This window comes from Heterodontus francisci, unplaced genomic scaffold, assembly GCF_036365525.1.
Source record: "Heterodontus francisci isolate sHetFra1 unplaced genomic scaffold, sHetFra1.hap1 HAP1_SCAFFOLD_58, whole genome shotgun sequence".
Taxonomy (NCBI): Eukaryota; Metazoa; Chordata; class Chondrichthyes; order Heterodontiformes; family Heterodontidae; genus Heterodontus; species Heterodontus francisci.
Window position 1 is genome coordinate 10,261,075 of NW_027142006.1, and position 18,252 is coordinate 10,279,326.

Here is an 18,252-nt window from a genome sequence, read left to right on the forward strand (position 1 = left end):
AAAATTCTGTACAGCTGCAGCATGACTTGCCTATTTTTATACTCGATGCCCCGACCGATGAAGGAAAGCATGCCATATGCGTTCTTGACTACCTTATCCACCTGCGTTGCCACTTTTAGTGACCTGTGGACCTGTACGCCCAAGTCTCTCTGCCTGTCTAATATAATGCAGACTGAGCTAGCAATTAAATATCAAATAGAATTGGCACACGCTACTGATTGAATGGCACAGAATCTAACCTAGTGATGTACCCTGAGATTTAAATTAAATATCATACCCAAAGCTCACACCCATTCATTATAAAGGATGTTTAAACATCCCCATGGTGTACCCTGAGGTACAAGTTACATACAAGTCCAACATTCATTGCAGTGAATGTTTCAAAGGTGCTGAAAGATATTGTCAGCTGAGACACAAATTAAATACCAGTTCAGACCTCGCCCACACTGTGAAATTGAAAGAGACAGAATCAATTCCATCAGTGTAGATAGATATAAACATTACATACCATTCTAAAAAGTGATGCAATATCAAACTAAAATACAGTATCAATTCCACCAGACCCCCACCACCCTCTGGCTAAAAAGTCTTTTCCTCATCTCCCCTGTGATCTTTCTGCCAATCACTTTGAATCTATTCCCCTAGTCACTGATCTCTTTGCTCAGGTAAACAGGCCCTTCACTTCAATTCTATCCAGACTCCACAAATTTTGTACATGCCAGTCAGATCTCCCCTCAGCCTTCTCTGTGCCAAGGAGAATAGCCCCAGCCTATCCAATCTTTCCTCAAAGCTGCATTTTTCCAGTCCCGGCAACATCCTCGTAAATCTCCTCTGTACCCTCTCTAGTGCAATTACATCCTTTCTGTAATGAGGTGATCAGAACTGCACACAGTACTCAAGTTGTGGCCTGACTAATGATTTATACAGTTCCAGCATAACCTCCCTGCTCTTATATTCTATACCTCAGCTAATAAAGGAATGGATTCCATATTGTCTTCTTACCACCTTATCGCCCTGTCCTGCTACCTTCAGGGATCTGTGGACATTTACTCCAAGGTACCTCACTTTCTCTACACCTCTCAACATTTTCCTCTTAATCGTGTATTCCTTTGCCTTGTTTGACCTCCCCAAATGCATCACCTCACACTTCTCTGGATTGAGTTCCATTTGTCATTTTTCTGTGCATCTGACCAGACCATGAAGATCTTCCTGCAGCCAACAGCTATCCTCCTTGCTATTTACCACACAGCCAATCAAAATTTCAATCAAGTTGGTCAGACAAGATCTTCCCTTAACAAATCCATGCTGACTCTCCTTGATTAATCTGTGCATTTCTAAGTGACATTTTATCCTGTCACTCAGAATAGATTCCAATAATTTGTCCACTACTGAGGTTAGACTGACTGTCCTGTAATTATTCGGTCTATCCCTCACTCCCTTTTTAAACAGAGGTACAATGTTTGCAGTCTTCCAATCCTCCAGCATCACACCTGTATCCAGTGAGGTCTGGAAAACGATGGTCAAACCTTCCGCTGTTTCCTCTCTTGCTTCTTTTATCAGCGTGGGGTACATTTCATCCATCCCTAGTGATTTATCAACTTACAAATATGCTATTTGTATGTCCTGTCACTAATATGTCCTCTCTCCCTCTATTGATCACATCCAATACTTCATACCCTTCTTCCTTAACTCCAATATCTGCATCATCACCCTCTTTTGTGAAGACAGATGCAAAGTATTTATTAAGAACAGTGCCAACATCTTCTGCCCCTACACATAGGTTACCTTCATGATCTTTTATGGGCCCTACTCTTTCCATAGTTATCCTTTTTCTGTTAATGTATTGATAAAACATCTTTGTGCAAACCTTGATTTTGATTGCCAATATTCTTTCATGCCCTCTCTTTGCTTTCCTAATTTCAATGTTGATATCCCCCCTCCACATTCTATACACCTCTCGGCTTTCAGCAGTATTGAGTTCTCTGAGTCGGGCATAAGCTTTCCGTTACTGTCTTATAATACTACCTTATAAAATCCATGGCGCTCTAGATTTGGCCATCCCACCCTTTTTCTTTGTGGGAACATATTGACTCTGAACCCCTGGAATCTCCCCTTTGAGTGCTTCCCACTGCTCTGACATTGATTTACCTTCAAGTAGTTGTTTCCAGTCCACTTTTGTTAATTCACTCCTCAGCTTAGTAAAGTTGTCCTTGCCCCATCTGAGAACTTTAACTCCTGTTCTATCCTTGTCCTTTCCATAATTATGTTAAAACTGACTGAATTATGATCACTACCACCAAAATGTTCTCCCACTGCCACTCCTTCCACCTGCCTATCTTCATTTCCTAAAACTACATCTAAAACTGCACCCTCTCTTGTTGGACTTGCTGCATATTGGCTAAATAAGTTCTCCTGAATGCACCTCAAGACTTCTGCTCCCTCAATTTCTTTCACACTAAAAGTATCCCAGTTCATGTTGGGGTGGTTAAAATCCCCTACTATTACTGCCCTATTGTTCTTGCAATTCTCAGAGATTTGCCTACATATCTGCTCTTCTATCTCCTGTTTGGGGGTCTATAGCACACTCTCAGCAGTGTGATTGCCCCTTTTTTGTTCCTCAGCTCAATCTATACGGCCTCATTTGATAAACCTTCCAACATATCATCCGTCTTCACAGCTGTAATAGTTACTTTGAGCAAAACTGCCACCCCCCCTCCTTTCTTATCCCCCTCCCTATCACATCTGAAAACCCTGTAACCAGGAATGTTGAGCTGCTATTCCTGTCCCTCCTTAAGCCATGTTTCTGTAATAGCTGTGATATCATACTGCCACATGTCTATTTGTGCCCTCAGCTCATCTGCTTTATTTTCTATACTCCTTGCATTGAAATAGATATGCTTGAGCACTGTCAAACTCTTTTTAAATTTTCTAACCTTTGTTTCCTCTTTCTTCCAGACTCATCCATTAATTTTGTGACTTCCATTTTCATTTCTGATTTTGTCCCATCTGACTCCACCTTCCGTTTCCCATCCCCCTGCTAAATGAGTTTAAACCCTCGCCAACAGCACTAGCAAAATGTCCCGCAAGGAACTCTGTCCAGGCTCTGTTCAACTGCAATCCGTGGGACCTGTCCCAAGAATCTAAAGCCCTCCCTCCTGCACCATCTTTCCAGACACACGTTCATCTGTCTTATCCTTTTATTCCTGTACTCACTTGCGCGTGGCACTGGGAATAATCCGGAGATTACTACTTTTGATGCCCTGCTTGCTAATTTCTTACCTAGCTTCATAAATTCTGACTGCAGGACAACATCCTTATTTCTACCTATGTTGTTGGTTCCGATGTGGACCACAAAGGATGGCTGTTCACCCTCACCCTTCAGGATGCTCTGTAACTGCTCAATGACATCCTTGACCCTGGCACCAGGGAGGCAACACACCATTCCTGGATTCACGTCTGTGGCCACAGAAACAGCTGATTGTTCCCTTCACTATTGAATCATCTATCACTATGGCTTTTCCAATCTTCCCTGTCTCCACCGTTGCAGCTGAGTCACCCATGGTGCCATGGACTTGGATCTGGCTGCACTCCCCTGGTGAAGCATCACTGTCCTCCGTATTCAGAAGTGAATACCTGTTGGAGAGTGAGATGCACTCGGGATGTCCTGCACTTCCTGCCTGATTCTTTTTGACTGCCTTGTGGTCACCCATTCCCTCTCTCCCTACGTACTCTTAAGCTGTGGGGTGACCACATCTAAGAACATGCTTTCCATGTAACTCTCCTCATGAATGCACAGCAGTGTCTCCAGCTGCTGCTCAAGTTCCAAACCCAGAGCTCGAGCAGCCGCAATTGACAACACTTACTTGCACAAATGTTTTTTTTATTTCCAAAATTTACTTTATTCACAAAGATCTGTAAAAAATACATGACAAAACAGTTCCAAACAGCACCAAGTCAAAAAATACAAACAGTGCAAAGGAGGTCATTTCATTCAATACAGGAGTGAGTTGCCTCACAACCCTTCCATTTCATTTTTCATGCCACATACATTTTATGGCAAACGAAAATTTTCCCGCTGCAGTTTGAGGGGTTTTCCATGGATCCAGCCCCTCAGTTCAGCTTGGTGGGGGGAGCTTACATGGTGGTCTTTCCCCATTGAGCCTTTGCTGTGGCTACCCCAAGCTTTAGTGCGTCCCTCAACACGTAGTCCTGGACCTTGGAGTGTGCCAGTCTGCAACATTGGACAACTCTTTGTGCTGGAAGACCAGCAAGTTTTGGGCAGACCAAAGAGTGTCTTTCACCGAATTGATAGTCCTCCAGCAGCAGTGGTGGTTATCTCGGTGTGTGTCCCTGGGAACAGCCCGCAGAGCACAGACTCCTGTGTTACAGAGCTGCTTGGGATGAACCTCGACAAAAACCAATGCATCTCTTTCCACACCTGCTTTGCAAAGACACATTCCAGAAGAAGCTGGGCAACCATGTCATCCCCACCACAGCCACTTCGAGGGCATTGTGCGAAGGGGGTGAGACTTCGGGCGTGCAGGAAGGATCTGACGGGGAGGGCTCTTCTCACCACCAGCCAAGCTACACCTTGGTGCTTGTTTGAAAGTTCTGGTGATGAGGCATTCCGCCAAATGATTTGGCGGTCTGCTCTGGTAACCATCCGACAGGATCCACCATCTCCTTTTCCCGTTGGGCCTTGAGGACATTCCGTGCAGACCACTGCCTGATGGATTGGTGGTCAAAGGTGTTTTCCGCAGAAACTGTTCCACGAAGGATTGGTGGTACGGCACAGTCCAACTAAATGGAGCGTTCCACGGCAATGCGACCAGGCCCTTCCTTCACAACACTGGGGACAGAGAGAATCTCAGCACGTAGTGACACTTGGTGTTGGCGTATTGGGGATCTGCACACAGCTTGATGCAGCTGCACACGAAGGTAGTCATCAGGATGAGGGTGATATTTGGTACATTATGCCCGCCCTTATCCAGAGGATTGAACATCGTGTCCCTTTGGACCCGCTCGATTTTGGATCCAGAGATGCAGCTGAAAATGTCTCGGGTGATCGCCACAGAGCAGGAATGGGGTATGGGCCAGACCTGTGCCACTTACAACAACAACGTGAGCGCCTCGCACCTGATGACCAGGTTCTTACACATAATGGAGAGAGTTGCTGCTCCCACATGCTCAGCTTGTGTTGGACCCTGGCTACTCGCTCCTTCCAGGTTTTGGTGCATGCCACGGCCCTTCAGAACCATATCCCCAGCACCTTCAGGTAGTCTGACCTGACGCTGAAGGGGACAAAGGATCGGTCAGCCCAGTTCCCAAAGAACATGGCCTCTCTCTTGCCGTGGTTAACGTTGGCTCCCAAGGCCAGTGCGAACTGGTCGCAGATGCTCATCTCTGCGCACAGACAGCGGGTTCGAGCAGAAGGCCGCGACGTCATCCATGTCCAGGGAGGTTTTAACCTGAGTGCCTCCACTGTCTGGGATTGTCACCCCTCTTATGCTCGCATCCTTCCTGATAGACTCAGCAAAGGGTTCAATACAGCAAATAAACAAGACAGGGGAGAGAGGACAACCCTGTCTGACTCCGGATTGGATCGGGAAACTTTCCGATTCCCACCCATTGATTGAGACTGTGCTACTGATGTTTGTGTAGAGCAGTTTGATCCAATTGCAGATTCCCTCCCCAATCCCCATTTTGGAAAGTACGTCCATCATGCAGGTGTGCGATATCCTGTCAAAAGCCTTCTCCTGGTCCAGGCTGATGAGGCAGGTGTCCACCCTCCTGTCCCGTATGTGGGTGATCGTGTCCCTGAGTGGGTAAAGTACAGGTCTGATCAGGGTGGATCACCAACTCCAGAGCAGACTTGACTCGACTGGCTATGACTTTTGACAGTATCTTGTAGTCGACATTAAGCAGTGAGATGGGCCGCCAATTTCTGATTTCTGCCCTCTCCCCTTCCCCTTGTTGATGAGGGTGATGATGCCTTTCCTCATGGATTCTGACATGCTGCCGGCTAGGAGCATACTGTCGTATACTTCCAGCAGGTCCGGGCCGACCCAGTCCCACAGGACCAAATACAACTCAACCGGGAAGCCGTCGCTTCCAGGAGTTTTATTTATCTCGAAGGATTTGATGGCCTTAGTCAGCTCATCCAGAATTAGCGGTTTGTCCAGTCTCTCCCTCCTGCTGTCATCGAAGACCTCTGTGATAGATGACAGGAAGGACTGGGAGGCTCTGCTGTCTGTGGGCTTCGCGTCATACAGCCCAGCATAAAAGGATTTGCTGGTCCTTAGTATGTCGGACTGCGAAGACGTTACCGAGCCATCCTCTTCCTTCAGGCTGCTGATAACAGAGCTCTCTCTGTGTACCTTTTAGAAGAAGTAACACGAGCACATCTCATCCTGTTTAATGGAGGGGACTCTGGACTGGAAGATGATCTTGTAGGCCTCCGTGGCAAAGAGCGAGGCCTGCTGGCTCTTCACCTCATGAAGGTCCTCCTTGACCTTGACCCCCATCGACTGAAGCCAGAGCAGATTTTGCATACTTTACTGGAGTCGCGACATTTCCATCTGTCTCTCTCTCTCACCCTCTGAACCCCTTTGAAGATAAAGAACCTCTTGATGTTCTCCTTGATCGCTTCCCACCAGGGAACTGGAGACTCAAAGGTGGGGTTTCACGGTCCTCCAACCTTTGTAATCTCTTTTGAGTTCCTCAACATTCTCTGGGGTTAGCAGTGTAGCATTGAGCTTCCATGTCCCCCTGCCAACCCGCTGGTCATCCTGTAAGTGAAAGTCAGCCAGTAAAAGGCAATGCTTGGAGAAGAACACCGGCTTGACGTCGGTGAATCTGACCGTGAAAACACGGGACACAAATAGGAAGTCAATCCTGGAATGGGCAGACCCGTCCTTTCTTGACCATGTGTATCTATGCTGCGTTCTGTCTGCAGGTTTGCTGAAGACGTCGTGCAGTTTGGCATCTTTTACTGTTTCTATTAAGAATATGGACATAGCATCCAGTTTGCTGTCGTCTCTGCCGGATCATCCAGGTGCATCGATGATGCCGTTGAAGTCACTGCCTAGGATGACCGGCCTGGACGTCACCAGCAGCAGTGGGAGATGCTGGAAGACGGTCAGATGCTCGCTGCATTGATCCGGGAAGTAGACGTCAATCAACGAGAGCGGAGTATTGTTGTACATTACATCTGCTACGAGGTGATGACCGCCAAATGGTTCTCCAGGACACGGGAAGCATCCAGGAGCTTCCACATAGCACAGGAGGTGCACTCTCGAGGTTGAAGCCCCCCTGCCATTCCTTTACGTTCACTGTTTTTCGGCTGCCGCATACGAAGATGGGCCAAGTGGTCTCTTTCTCTGCCTTAAACCTTCTATGATTCTATGATGCTCACTAACATTATCCCCTTTTCATATACAGCAGCACAGAGAGAGAGAGAATCAGTCCGGCCATTCGTAACAGTGTGTCCATATCACACTGTATTACACATTCTTATGTATCATCAGAGACAGTATTAGTAACACAATAAAGTGCATACATATCATCCTAAATAATGGTATCCCAAACATATGTACAGCATTAGAGAGGGAGTGTCAATAGTGCATTTTCTATTCGTGTGTCCATATCACACCCAATAACTGGGTCCCACGTTTTTCTAGAGCACTAGAGACAGAGCTGAAAGTGAATAAGTGAGAGAGAGAGAGAGATCCCCATCAGCAGTTACAGGCTGACCTGGAAGCCTCATTTTGTCTTGAAAGATCCGTGGGAGACAGACGGTGCAGTCTCATCTCTAACTGATATTGTCTCAGAAACAGAAACATTATTATTCCTAGACTCTGGGTAACAGTTCGAGAGTGAGGTGAACAATGTTCCAAATTTAAGGCTCTTGGCCCTGTTGATCTCTGTAATCTCTCAGCTCACACCGTTCGATATGACTGTCAGTGAGGGACAGTTTCAATGTGATGACTTTAATCTGGGACTGTTACTGTCAGATATTAACTCCTGCGCGATCGCAGCAAACACAGCGACTCCCTCGGAGGATTGCTTTGAGAAGACGGGTGAATGAAGAGCAAACACACTGCAGGGAATGATGTCAAACTGAGCTTCAGAAAGGGGGAATCCCCCAGCTTGAAACGTTCTCTGACCTTTCCCCACAGCCCCAGTTCCTTTGCTCAAACTCGGAGAAAACTGAACTGGGGAAAGTTCCAGTTTATTTTTGTCAGTTCCGATGAAGGGTCACTGACCCGAAACGTTAACTCTGCTTCACTTTTCACAGATACTGCCAGACCTGCTGAGTGGTTCCAGCATTTCTTGTTTTTATTTCAGATTTCCAGCATCCGCAGTATTTTGCTTTTCTTCCAATTTATTTTTTTTTGTCAATGAGTGGGGAAAGAAGCGCATGCGCGATGCGCCTCCTCCAGCCGTGTCCTTCTGCGTCATTTAATTAGTGAGCGGAAGAAGTTTGTTTGAAACAGACGGGAATGGAGACTGAGAGCCCCGGGAGAAGTGAGTAAACAGCAGTCTCCTTCCAGCAGCACATTGCTTTGAGAGCCTGTCCGCAGAGGGGCTCAGAGATCAGCATTGACTACGGAGCAAGTTCAGGGGGAGTTGGGGGCTGTTTGTAAGAGGCGGAGTGGAGCAGGAACATGGAGTGAGCGCGGAAGGAGAAGCCTTTCTCAGGCTGTTTGTGGACAAGGTAACGGAGACAGAGCAGGAAGAAGCTGCTGTTGAAAATCATTGTTGTTTCTCTCCTCAAACCTGTAATGCATGTTCATGGTTTAGCTCCAGTTTCACACTGTGTTGTTATTGAGCAGTGAATACAGGGAACAGAGCCAGACTGTAGGGATGGGGACAGTTATGCAAACAACACCTATTGCTGGCGCCAGGTGAGTAGTGTCAAGGAAACATTTTAAACAGCAGCTGTCGGTTTCCGTTGAACGATTGATCCAAGAGAAGCAAGGAAATGGCAGATACTCTGAACAAGAATTTTTCATCTGTCTTCACAGAAGTAGACACAAAAAACATCCCAGGAATAGTAGAAAATCAAGGGGAGTATGGAGGGGGGACCTTAAAACATCACCATCGCGAGAAAAACATGTTTTTGGAAAACTAATGGGACTAAAGGTTGACAAGTCCACTGGATCTGATGGCCTACATTCTAAGGTTTAAAAGAAGTGTCTGCATAGATAGTGGATGCATTGGTTGTAATCTTCTTAAATTCCCTAGATCCTGCAACAGTTCCAGTGGATATTAAACTGCAAATGTAATGTCCCTGTTCAAGAAAGCAGTAAAGAGAAAGCAGGCAACGATAGGCCTGTTAGCCTAATGTCTGCCATTGAGAAGATGCTGGAACCAATGATTAAGTCAGTTATCGCAGAAAACATAGAAAAATTGGAGCAGGAGTAGGCCATTCGGCCCTACTCTGCCATTCAAAAATGATCAAGTCTGATCATATAATTCAGTACCCTCTTCCCGCTTTCTCCCCATATCCCTTGATCCCTTTTGTATTAAGAAATATATCTATCTCCTTCTTGAATATATTTAATGACTTGGCCTCCACTGCCTCCTGCAGTACAAAATCCTGAGAGGTATAGACAGGGTGGATAGCAAGAAGCTTTTTCCCAGAGTGGGGGATTCAATTATTAGGGGTCATGAGTTCAAAGTGAGAGGGGAAAAGTTTAGGGGGGATATGCGTGGAAAGTTCTTTACGCAGAGGGTGGTGGGTGCCTGGAACACGTTGCCAGCGGAGGTGGTAGACGTGGACACGATAGCGTCTTTTAAGATGTATCTAGACAGATACATGAATGGGCAGGAAGCAAAGAAATACAGACCCTTAGAAAATAGGCGACATGTTTAGATAGAGGATCTGGATCGGCGCAGGCTTGGAGGGCCGAAGGGCCTGTTCCTGTGCTGTAATTTTCTTTGCAGAGAATTCCACAGGTTCATCACCCTCTGAGTGAAGAAATTTCTCCTCATCTCGGTTCTAAATGGCATACCCGTATCCTGAGACCGTGACCCCTGATTCTGGACTCCCCAGCCATCAGGAACATCCTCCCTGCATCTAGCCTGCCTAGTCCTGTTAGAATTTTATAGGTTTCTATGAGATTCCCTCTCATTATTCTAAACTCTAGTGAATATAGGCCTAGTCAACCCAATCTCTCCTCAATGTCAATCCTGCCATCCCAGGAATCAGCCTGGTAAATCTTATTTGCACTCCCTCCATGGCAAGAACATCCTTCCTCAGATAAGGAGACCAAAACTGCACACAATACTCCAGATGTGCTCTCACCAAAGCCCTGTATAACTGTAGGAAGACTTCCTTGCTCCTGTACTCAAATCCACTTGCAATGAAGGCCAACATACCATTTGCCTTCCGAACTGCTTGCTGCACCTGAATATTTGCTTTCAGCGACTGGTGTACAAGGACACCCAGGTCTCTTTGTACCTCCCCCTTTCCCAATCTGTCACCATTCATATAATAATCTGCCTTTCTGTTTTTACAACCGAAGTGAATAACCTCACATTAATCCACGTTATACTGCATCTGCCATGCATTTGCCCACTCTCCCAACTTGTCCAAATCACATTGGAGCCTCTTTGCATACTCCTCGCAACTCAGTTTCCTCCCCAGCTTTGTGTCGTCTGCAAACCTGGAAATGTTCCCTCACCCAAGTCATCAATATATATTGTGAATAGCTGGGGCCCAGGCATTGATCCCTGTAGTACGCCACTTGTCACTGCCTGCCACCTGGCAAAAGGCCCGTTTATTCCTCCTCTCTGTTTCCTGTTTGTCAACCAATTATCAATCAATGCCAGTATATTACCCCCAATTCCATCTGCTTTAATTTTGCACACGAACCTCTTATGTGGGACCTTATCAAAAGCCTTCTTAAAATCCAGCAACAACACATCCCCTGGTTCTCCTTTATCTATTCTACTAGTTCCATCCTCAAAAACGCCAGTAGATTTGTTAAGCAAGATTTCCCTTTCGTTAACCCATGCTGTCTTTGTCCAAACCCGTTTATGCTTTCCAGGTGTTCTGCTACCACATCCTTTATAATAGACTCTCGCACTTTCCCCACTACTGATGTAAGGCTAACTGGTCCGTAATTCCCTGTTTTTTCTCTCTCTCCTTTTTTAAATAGTGAGGTTACATTTGCCACCCTCCAATCTGTGGAACATTTAGAAAATTATAATACAATCATGCAGAGTCAACATGGATTTATGAAAAGGAAATCAAGTTTGCCAACATTATTAGCGTTCTTTGAGGATGTAAGAAGCACGGTAACTGAAGGGGAACCAGTAGATGTAATGTATTTGCATTTTGAAAAGGCATTCGCTAAAGTGCCATGCAAAATGTTCTTACACAAGCTAAGCGCTTGTGGTGTTAACGAGTACTATATTATTTATTTTATTTATTTAGAGATACAGTACTGAAACAGGCCCTTCAGCCACCGAGTCTGTGCTGACCATCAACCACCCATTTATACTAATCCTACATTAATCCCATTACCCTCTCACATCCCCAACTTCCCTCAATTTCCCTACCACCTACCTATACTAGGGGCAATTTATAATGGCCAATTTACCTATCAACCTGCAAGTCTTTGGCTGTGGGAGGAAACCGGAGCACCCAGCGAAAACCCACGCGGTCACAGGGAGAACTTGCAAACTCTGCACAGGTAGTACCCAGAATCGAACCCAGGTCGCTGGTACATGCTAACTAACAAGAACCAGAGAATTAGGATAAATGTGTCATTTTCAGGTTTGCAAACTGGAACTCGTGGAGTGCCACAGGGATCAGTGCTGGGGCCTCAACTACTTACAGCCTAGATTAATGATTTGGATGAAGGGATCGAGTGTATTGTAACTAAATTTGCTGTTGATACAAAGAAAGGTGTGAAAGCAAGTTGTGCGGAGGACACAATAAGTCTGCAAAGAGATAAAGACAGGTTAAGTGTGTGGGAAAAATTTGGCATATTAAGTATAATGTGGGAAAATGTGAGGTTATCCACTTTGGTATGATGTAGAGAAAAGAAGAATATTAAATAGGGAGAGACTGCAGAATGCTGTGGTATAGAGGGATCTGGGTGTCCTCTTATATGAATCACAAAAAGTTAGCATGGAAGTACAGCAAGTAATTAGGAAGGCTATTGGAATTTTGGCCTTTATTGCAATGGGGTTGGAGTAGAAAAGTAGGGAAGTCTTGCTACCACTGTACAGCGTGTTGGTGAGACCACAGCTTGAGTGTGTATACAGTTTTGGTCTCCCTATTTAAGGAGGAAAATAGTTGCATTGGAGGTAGTTCAGGCAAACATCACTAGGTTGATTCCAGGGATGAAGATGTTGTCTTATGAGGAACGTTTGACCTGGTTGTGCTACACTCATTGGAGTTTAGAAGAATGAGAGGTGATCTTATGAAACATATAAGATACTGAAGGGGCTTGACAGGGTATTTACTGAGATGATGTTTCCCCTCATGAGGGAATCAAGAACTAGGGGGGACAGTTTCAACATAAGGGGGCTCCCATTTTCGATGGAATTGAAGAGGAATTTCTTCTCTCAAAGGGTTGTTGTTCTTTAGAATTCTCTACCCAAGAGGATGGTGGAGGCTGGTCATTGAATATATTCAAGGCTGAGTTAGACTGACTTTTGATTTACAAGGGAGTGAAGTGTTATTGGGACACGCAGGACAGTGGAGTTGAGACTTTGATCAGATCTGCCATGATCTTATTGAATGGTGGAACAGACTGAGTGGCGGAATGGCCTAATCCTGCTCCTAGTTATTATGTTCTTGCATTATAATGCCAGGTGGAATTAAAAACTTGACTTGTGCAAATATCCCTGCTCCAGCAGGTATTCTCATTCATGGAGCAGTGCAGATGTTGGGTTGTTCCTGGATGTCACTAAATTGTTATAAAACTACCAAAGAAAACCTGATCAGCAGAAGCTGAGTGCTGCAGTGGAATCAGACACTGACACTCTTTGTATTACTGATCATCCTGTGTGGTTGGTCATAATGATTATTAATTGAAATATTACATTCATGTCTTTTCTAGTTTCTACCTCAATTGATCTTGAGTTACAAGAGATATTTTTCTTTCTTTCTGTCAGGAAATACTTGAAGGAACCAGAAGGATTGTGATGATTCCCCAGCACAAGGATATGTACAGTCCACTCCTTCTAACACAGAGTAGGTACATTATCACTCCCAGAGCTCAGAGACACAGACAGGCCATGAGTTCCACAGTCACAGAGAGCAGAAGCAGTCAGACTCACACTGATCCCAAGTTCCAGAGACACATTTTCAATCCAGCAGACAATCAAACAAAGCAGGAGAGGCAGAAGTTGTTTCCAATTCACCCCAACTCAGTACTGCTGAAAGGTAGGTCCATCAATCTCAGTTCAAAATCACACCCACTATCAGATTGAAAGGCACCGGATCAATCCCACAAGAGTGCACCCTAAGCTACAAATTAAATATGAGGTAGAGCAGCTGATGGAAACGTGCAGAATGAATCCTAATACTGTAGCCCAGACTGCAGACTGAGTGACAGATTACAATGTAGTACAAACATCTGATACAGTATCAAAAGGAAAGTTACAGTATTATGTCAATTAGTGCACACTGCACTGCACATTACATACCAATCCAATAATCTCTGTAAGAGCTGTACTGAATGATATCGTATCAAATGAATGATTCTGATTATACTGAGCATGCCATGTGTGAGTTTGAAATATATGTTGTCATTCACAAATGTGTTCATACAGTTGCAGACTAAATACTAGTCCAAAAAGCACAGACCACAACTGAGTAAAACACACAGTTAAAATGTGCAGTGGTTTATATTTTAAAATACCAGTGAGACAAGAAAATAGTGATACATTATGGTGTCCAACAAATAGTTCTCAATAGCATCCCGTAGATACATATTAAGTACAGGTACAGAAGAATTCCACACTCATACAGCACCAGCGTCACATAGATACAGAATGTATCACGTTTGCAGACAATACCAGTAGCTGAGAGATACAAAATGAATCCTACTGTAATGGACTGTGCTAGAGATAGACACATAAAAAATAAATTGTAACACACATTCAGTACCAGAGACTGCCAAATGCAAAATGAGCACTGGATATGCACACGCAGACTGTACCAGAAACTGACTGATACAGAATGAGACCCACACTCATACGTAGTACCAGAGGCGAACAGGTAAAGAATAAATACAATATTCACTTCCAGTACCAGAAAATAATATATGCATAACAGATATCACTTACATACATTAGCAGAGATTGACAGACAACAGAATGAATCCCACAATCTCATTCAGTACCAGATACTGACAGGTACAGAATGAATCCCATACACACTGAACTAGGCACTGAAAGACAAAGGAAGAATTGCACAGTCACATACAATAGAAAATACTGACAGATACTGTCGGACTCACATGCTCACAATCATTACCAGATACTGTTGAAAAGAGAGTTAATCCCACACTTGTATTCATTGCGAGAGACTGAGATACATAAAATATATCCACACTCACATAGAGTAACAGAGACTGACGTACAGAACTTGAACCACACATATGCATAGTAGCAAAGTCTGAAAGGTATTTAGTCAATCCCATAATCAGATACAGTGTCAAAGACTGATAGGCATATTTGAGTTCACTTCCATAGAATACCAGAGATTTTCATGTACAGAATGAACCTTATTTCACATTCAGTCTGGATACTGATAGATACACAATGAATCCTACAATCATGTTCAATACCAAGTTCAGACAGACACCATATATACCCCCCACTTATTCACAGTATCATAGACTGACAGACACAGAGTGAATCACAGAAAGAACCAGAGATTGACATATATACATTGATACCCAAGCTCACATAAAATGTCAGACACATAATTAAAACCATGGCATATATAGTACTTTAGACTGACACATAGAGAATGAATCACACAGTCACATTCTGACTGTGAAGTGTGGTGCATACAGAATGAATCTCACACTCACATTTAGTTCCAGACACTGACAGATACAGAATGATATCCACATTCAGCCACAGTAGCAGATAGATACAGAAGCTGCCACGCATACAATACTCATGATTGACATACAGAATGAATCACACAATCACATTTAGTTTCATAGACTGATACTCAAATAATCTCACACTCAGACACAGTACCACAGACAGATAGATGTAGAATTAAACTCGCTGTCACATAATGTACCAGAAAGTGTCAAAATTAATCTCATGAAGTACAAAAGATGGATGGAATTTGTCTCGCACTCAATGTAATCACCTGCACTGAGCACGCCAAGCGCAAGACGGTCACTGCCATGGATGTGGTGTACGCTCTGAAACGGCAGGGCCGCACTCTCCGGATTCGGCGGCTGAACAATTTGACCCTTTTCAGCAAACACACAACAAAGGCTCTTCGAAGAGCCACCCACTGCCTCACAGAGCGAGCAGTGACCTAGAAATGGGAGCTGGGATAGGCTGTTTAGAACAGTTCAATCAATCTGAAATATTTCAGATTTCCAGCTTTCGCAGTATTTTGCTTTCACTTCTTTGTTCAATCAATCTGCTGTGTTCGGGATGAAAAAAAATGGAATCCCCGAATTTGACATTTCATTTGCAGCAAGGATGTGCAGTGGATTTGATTTTCTAAACGGGCTGTGTAAACAGTGCCCGAGACTCTACAGTTAGTTATTTCCCCAGTCGACACATGCCCTCAGTGAAAAGCCACATCACTCCTCCAGAATCACTCATTGTTTTCATAGAATTTCAAAATGATTTCGCTGCAATGAGGGAATCCGGGAGTTTAGCAGCAGCCGTTGAATCGGTCACTGGAACCAAACCCACTTGTGATGTTATTTCCCCCGAGACGGTGTTTCCTGCACTGAAACTGACAGGGTTTGTGAAACTGATCAGTTTCAGCTCAATCATTCAGGGACCTGGAATTCCCGCAGTTTGAGCCCGCGCTATCCCGAGCCCACTTCTGATTGGTCACCCTCTTCTCATTCACATGTCTTAACCAATCGCAGAGCTTCGAATTAGGAAATACAACAATCACTGGCTTAAATTGGCAGACAGTTTGAATTCGAAAAAGCCGCCAATTTCAGTGTCGGAAAGAAGCGAATTGATGGAAAATCTGGCGTTAGTTTTCAGCTGTTCGTAAAATCGCGCCAGGACTTTGTGCTGATAAAAGCGGAATTAAAAAAGTTTTTGATGGGTTATATATATTACGTAGTTCTAATCTAATTTTTTGTCTTCTTATCTGTATCTGGCGGGAAAAGACTCTATTCAGCAATCTGTAACGGGACAAATAACTCAAACTTGGTGTCAAAGTAATAAATTAGACAGGCTTTGAGGGGAGTGAGAAATCACTGAAACAGATGCTTAAACATTTGAAATAGTTCTCATTCGGTCCTGTTACTGACATTTTGGAATCAGACAGGAACCAGCCCTTTCACAGAGACTGTGGGTGGCTCTGAAAAGAGCCTTTGGTTTATTAGATGACATTTTGGCCGCTTTACGTTTTCTGGGAGCTCTGAGCGCTGGTTTTCTTGGGCAGCAGCACGGCCTGGATATTAGGCAGCACCCCGCCCTGAGCGATAGTCACCCCTCCCAGCAGCTTGTTGAGCTCCTCGTCATTGCGGACGGCCAGCTGCAGGTGTCTGGGGATGATGCGGGTCTTTTTGTTGTCCCGGGCCGCGTTACCAGCCAGCTCGAGGATTTCAGCGGTCAGATACTCGAGCACAGCAGCCAGATAGACCGGGGCTCCGGCACCCACACGCTCAGCATAGTTACCCTTTCTTAGGTGCCTGTGAACACGGCCCACCGGGAACTGCAGTCCAGCCCGGGAGGAGCGAGACTTGGCCTTGGCCCGAGCTGTGCCGCTGGTCTTTCCTCTTCCAGACATTTCCACAATCTCACAAAGACTTTCACAAAGGATGGATATTTTCTGCAGCATTTACTTTACTTATAGACTGAAAACTCTCCCCATTGGTCGCTACAAAATTCACCTCATTTGCCTATATTCTTCACCAATCAAGTCACTGACAAACAGAAGTGGGCGGGATTTTCCCGCCACAACATCAGAAGCAGAAAATGTGTCAATTTCAAAAAGCCCGCCAATTTCATTGTCAGAAAGGAGCGGATCAAAATAAATGTCATCCTTAGTCAAATATTTAAAATCCCTTCTCTTTATTTTGTTCTATTCAACTCTTTCCGTCACCAATTACAGACGCGGGTTTAAAATGTTGTTTAAATTGTGGATCTTTCTCCAATCGCTTTCAAACTGTCCCGGGACTAAATCCCTGTTCACAGCATTTCCCTGAAGCGAAACGTTCAGTTTATCTTCAATCAGAGCCCAGTGTCCTTCTCTGAAAAGAGGGAGCCGGATCGAGTCCTCAAACTTCCCTTAGTCTGCTGTGTAATAATCCCATTCCGGGCTGTTACAGCGCGGAGAGTTGCTGTTAATAAAATGATGAATTAGTTCACATTTCAGGAATAGAGTGAAGGGACTGAGGTCTGACCCTTACCGCTGAAAGCAGCTGTTAATGCGGTCATTCAGGGGCTGTGCAAAACCACATTAACAGCTTTATGCAAAAAAGGAAAGGCAGATGAGCGGATTATGGGTTTGAGTTCGGTTTATGGGACAGCAGTCAAAAACACAAGAGTGGGACATTTATTATGTTACACATTGTCTTAAAATGATTTCATAGAGATGTTCGGATGCAGCTATTTCAGAGAGATTGTGGGTGGCTCTTAAAAGAGCCGTTGTGTTTGGGATGTTTTTCAGTCCATTGTGCAGTTTTACTTGGAGCTGGTGTACTTGGTCACCGCCTTTGTCCCTTCCGACACGGCGTGCTTGGCCAGCTCCCCGGGCAGCAGCAGGCGCACGGCGGTCTGGATCTCCCGGGAGCTGATGGTGCTGCGCTTGTTGTAATGGGCCAGGCGGGAAGCCTCACCCGCGATGCGCTCGAAAATATCATTCACAAACGAGTTCATGATGCTCATGGCCTTGGAGGAGATGCCGGTGTCGGGGTGAACCTGCTTCATCACTTTGTAGATGTAGATGGAGTAACTCTCCTTCCTCGACTTTCTCCGCTTCTTGCCACCCTTTGCTGACTGTTTACTCACAGTTTTCTTGGCGCCCTTCTTAGCAGCTGCTTTCTTCTTCTCCTCAACCAT

At 44.8% G+C, this 18,252-nt stretch overlaps 1 protein-coding gene across 1 annotated transcript; it reads right to left on the minus strand.

The window, feature by feature from the left end:
* Window positions 1-17,874: 17,874 nt before the first annotated feature.
* On the minus strand, window positions 17,875-18,252 carry LOC137365884 (histone H2B 1/2-like). The gene has a single exon (XM_068028128.1). It carries the CDS (start codon window positions 18,250-18,252, stop codon window positions 17,875-17,877), a length of 378 nt encoding a protein of 125 aa, XP_067884229.1.

Bases quoted from the DNA above. Each gene is read 5' to 3' on its own strand.
- LOC137365884 (XM_068028128.1), bottom strand. From the start codon at position 18,252: ATGGTTGAGGAGAAGAAGAAAGCAGCTGCTAAGAAGGGCGCCAAGAAA.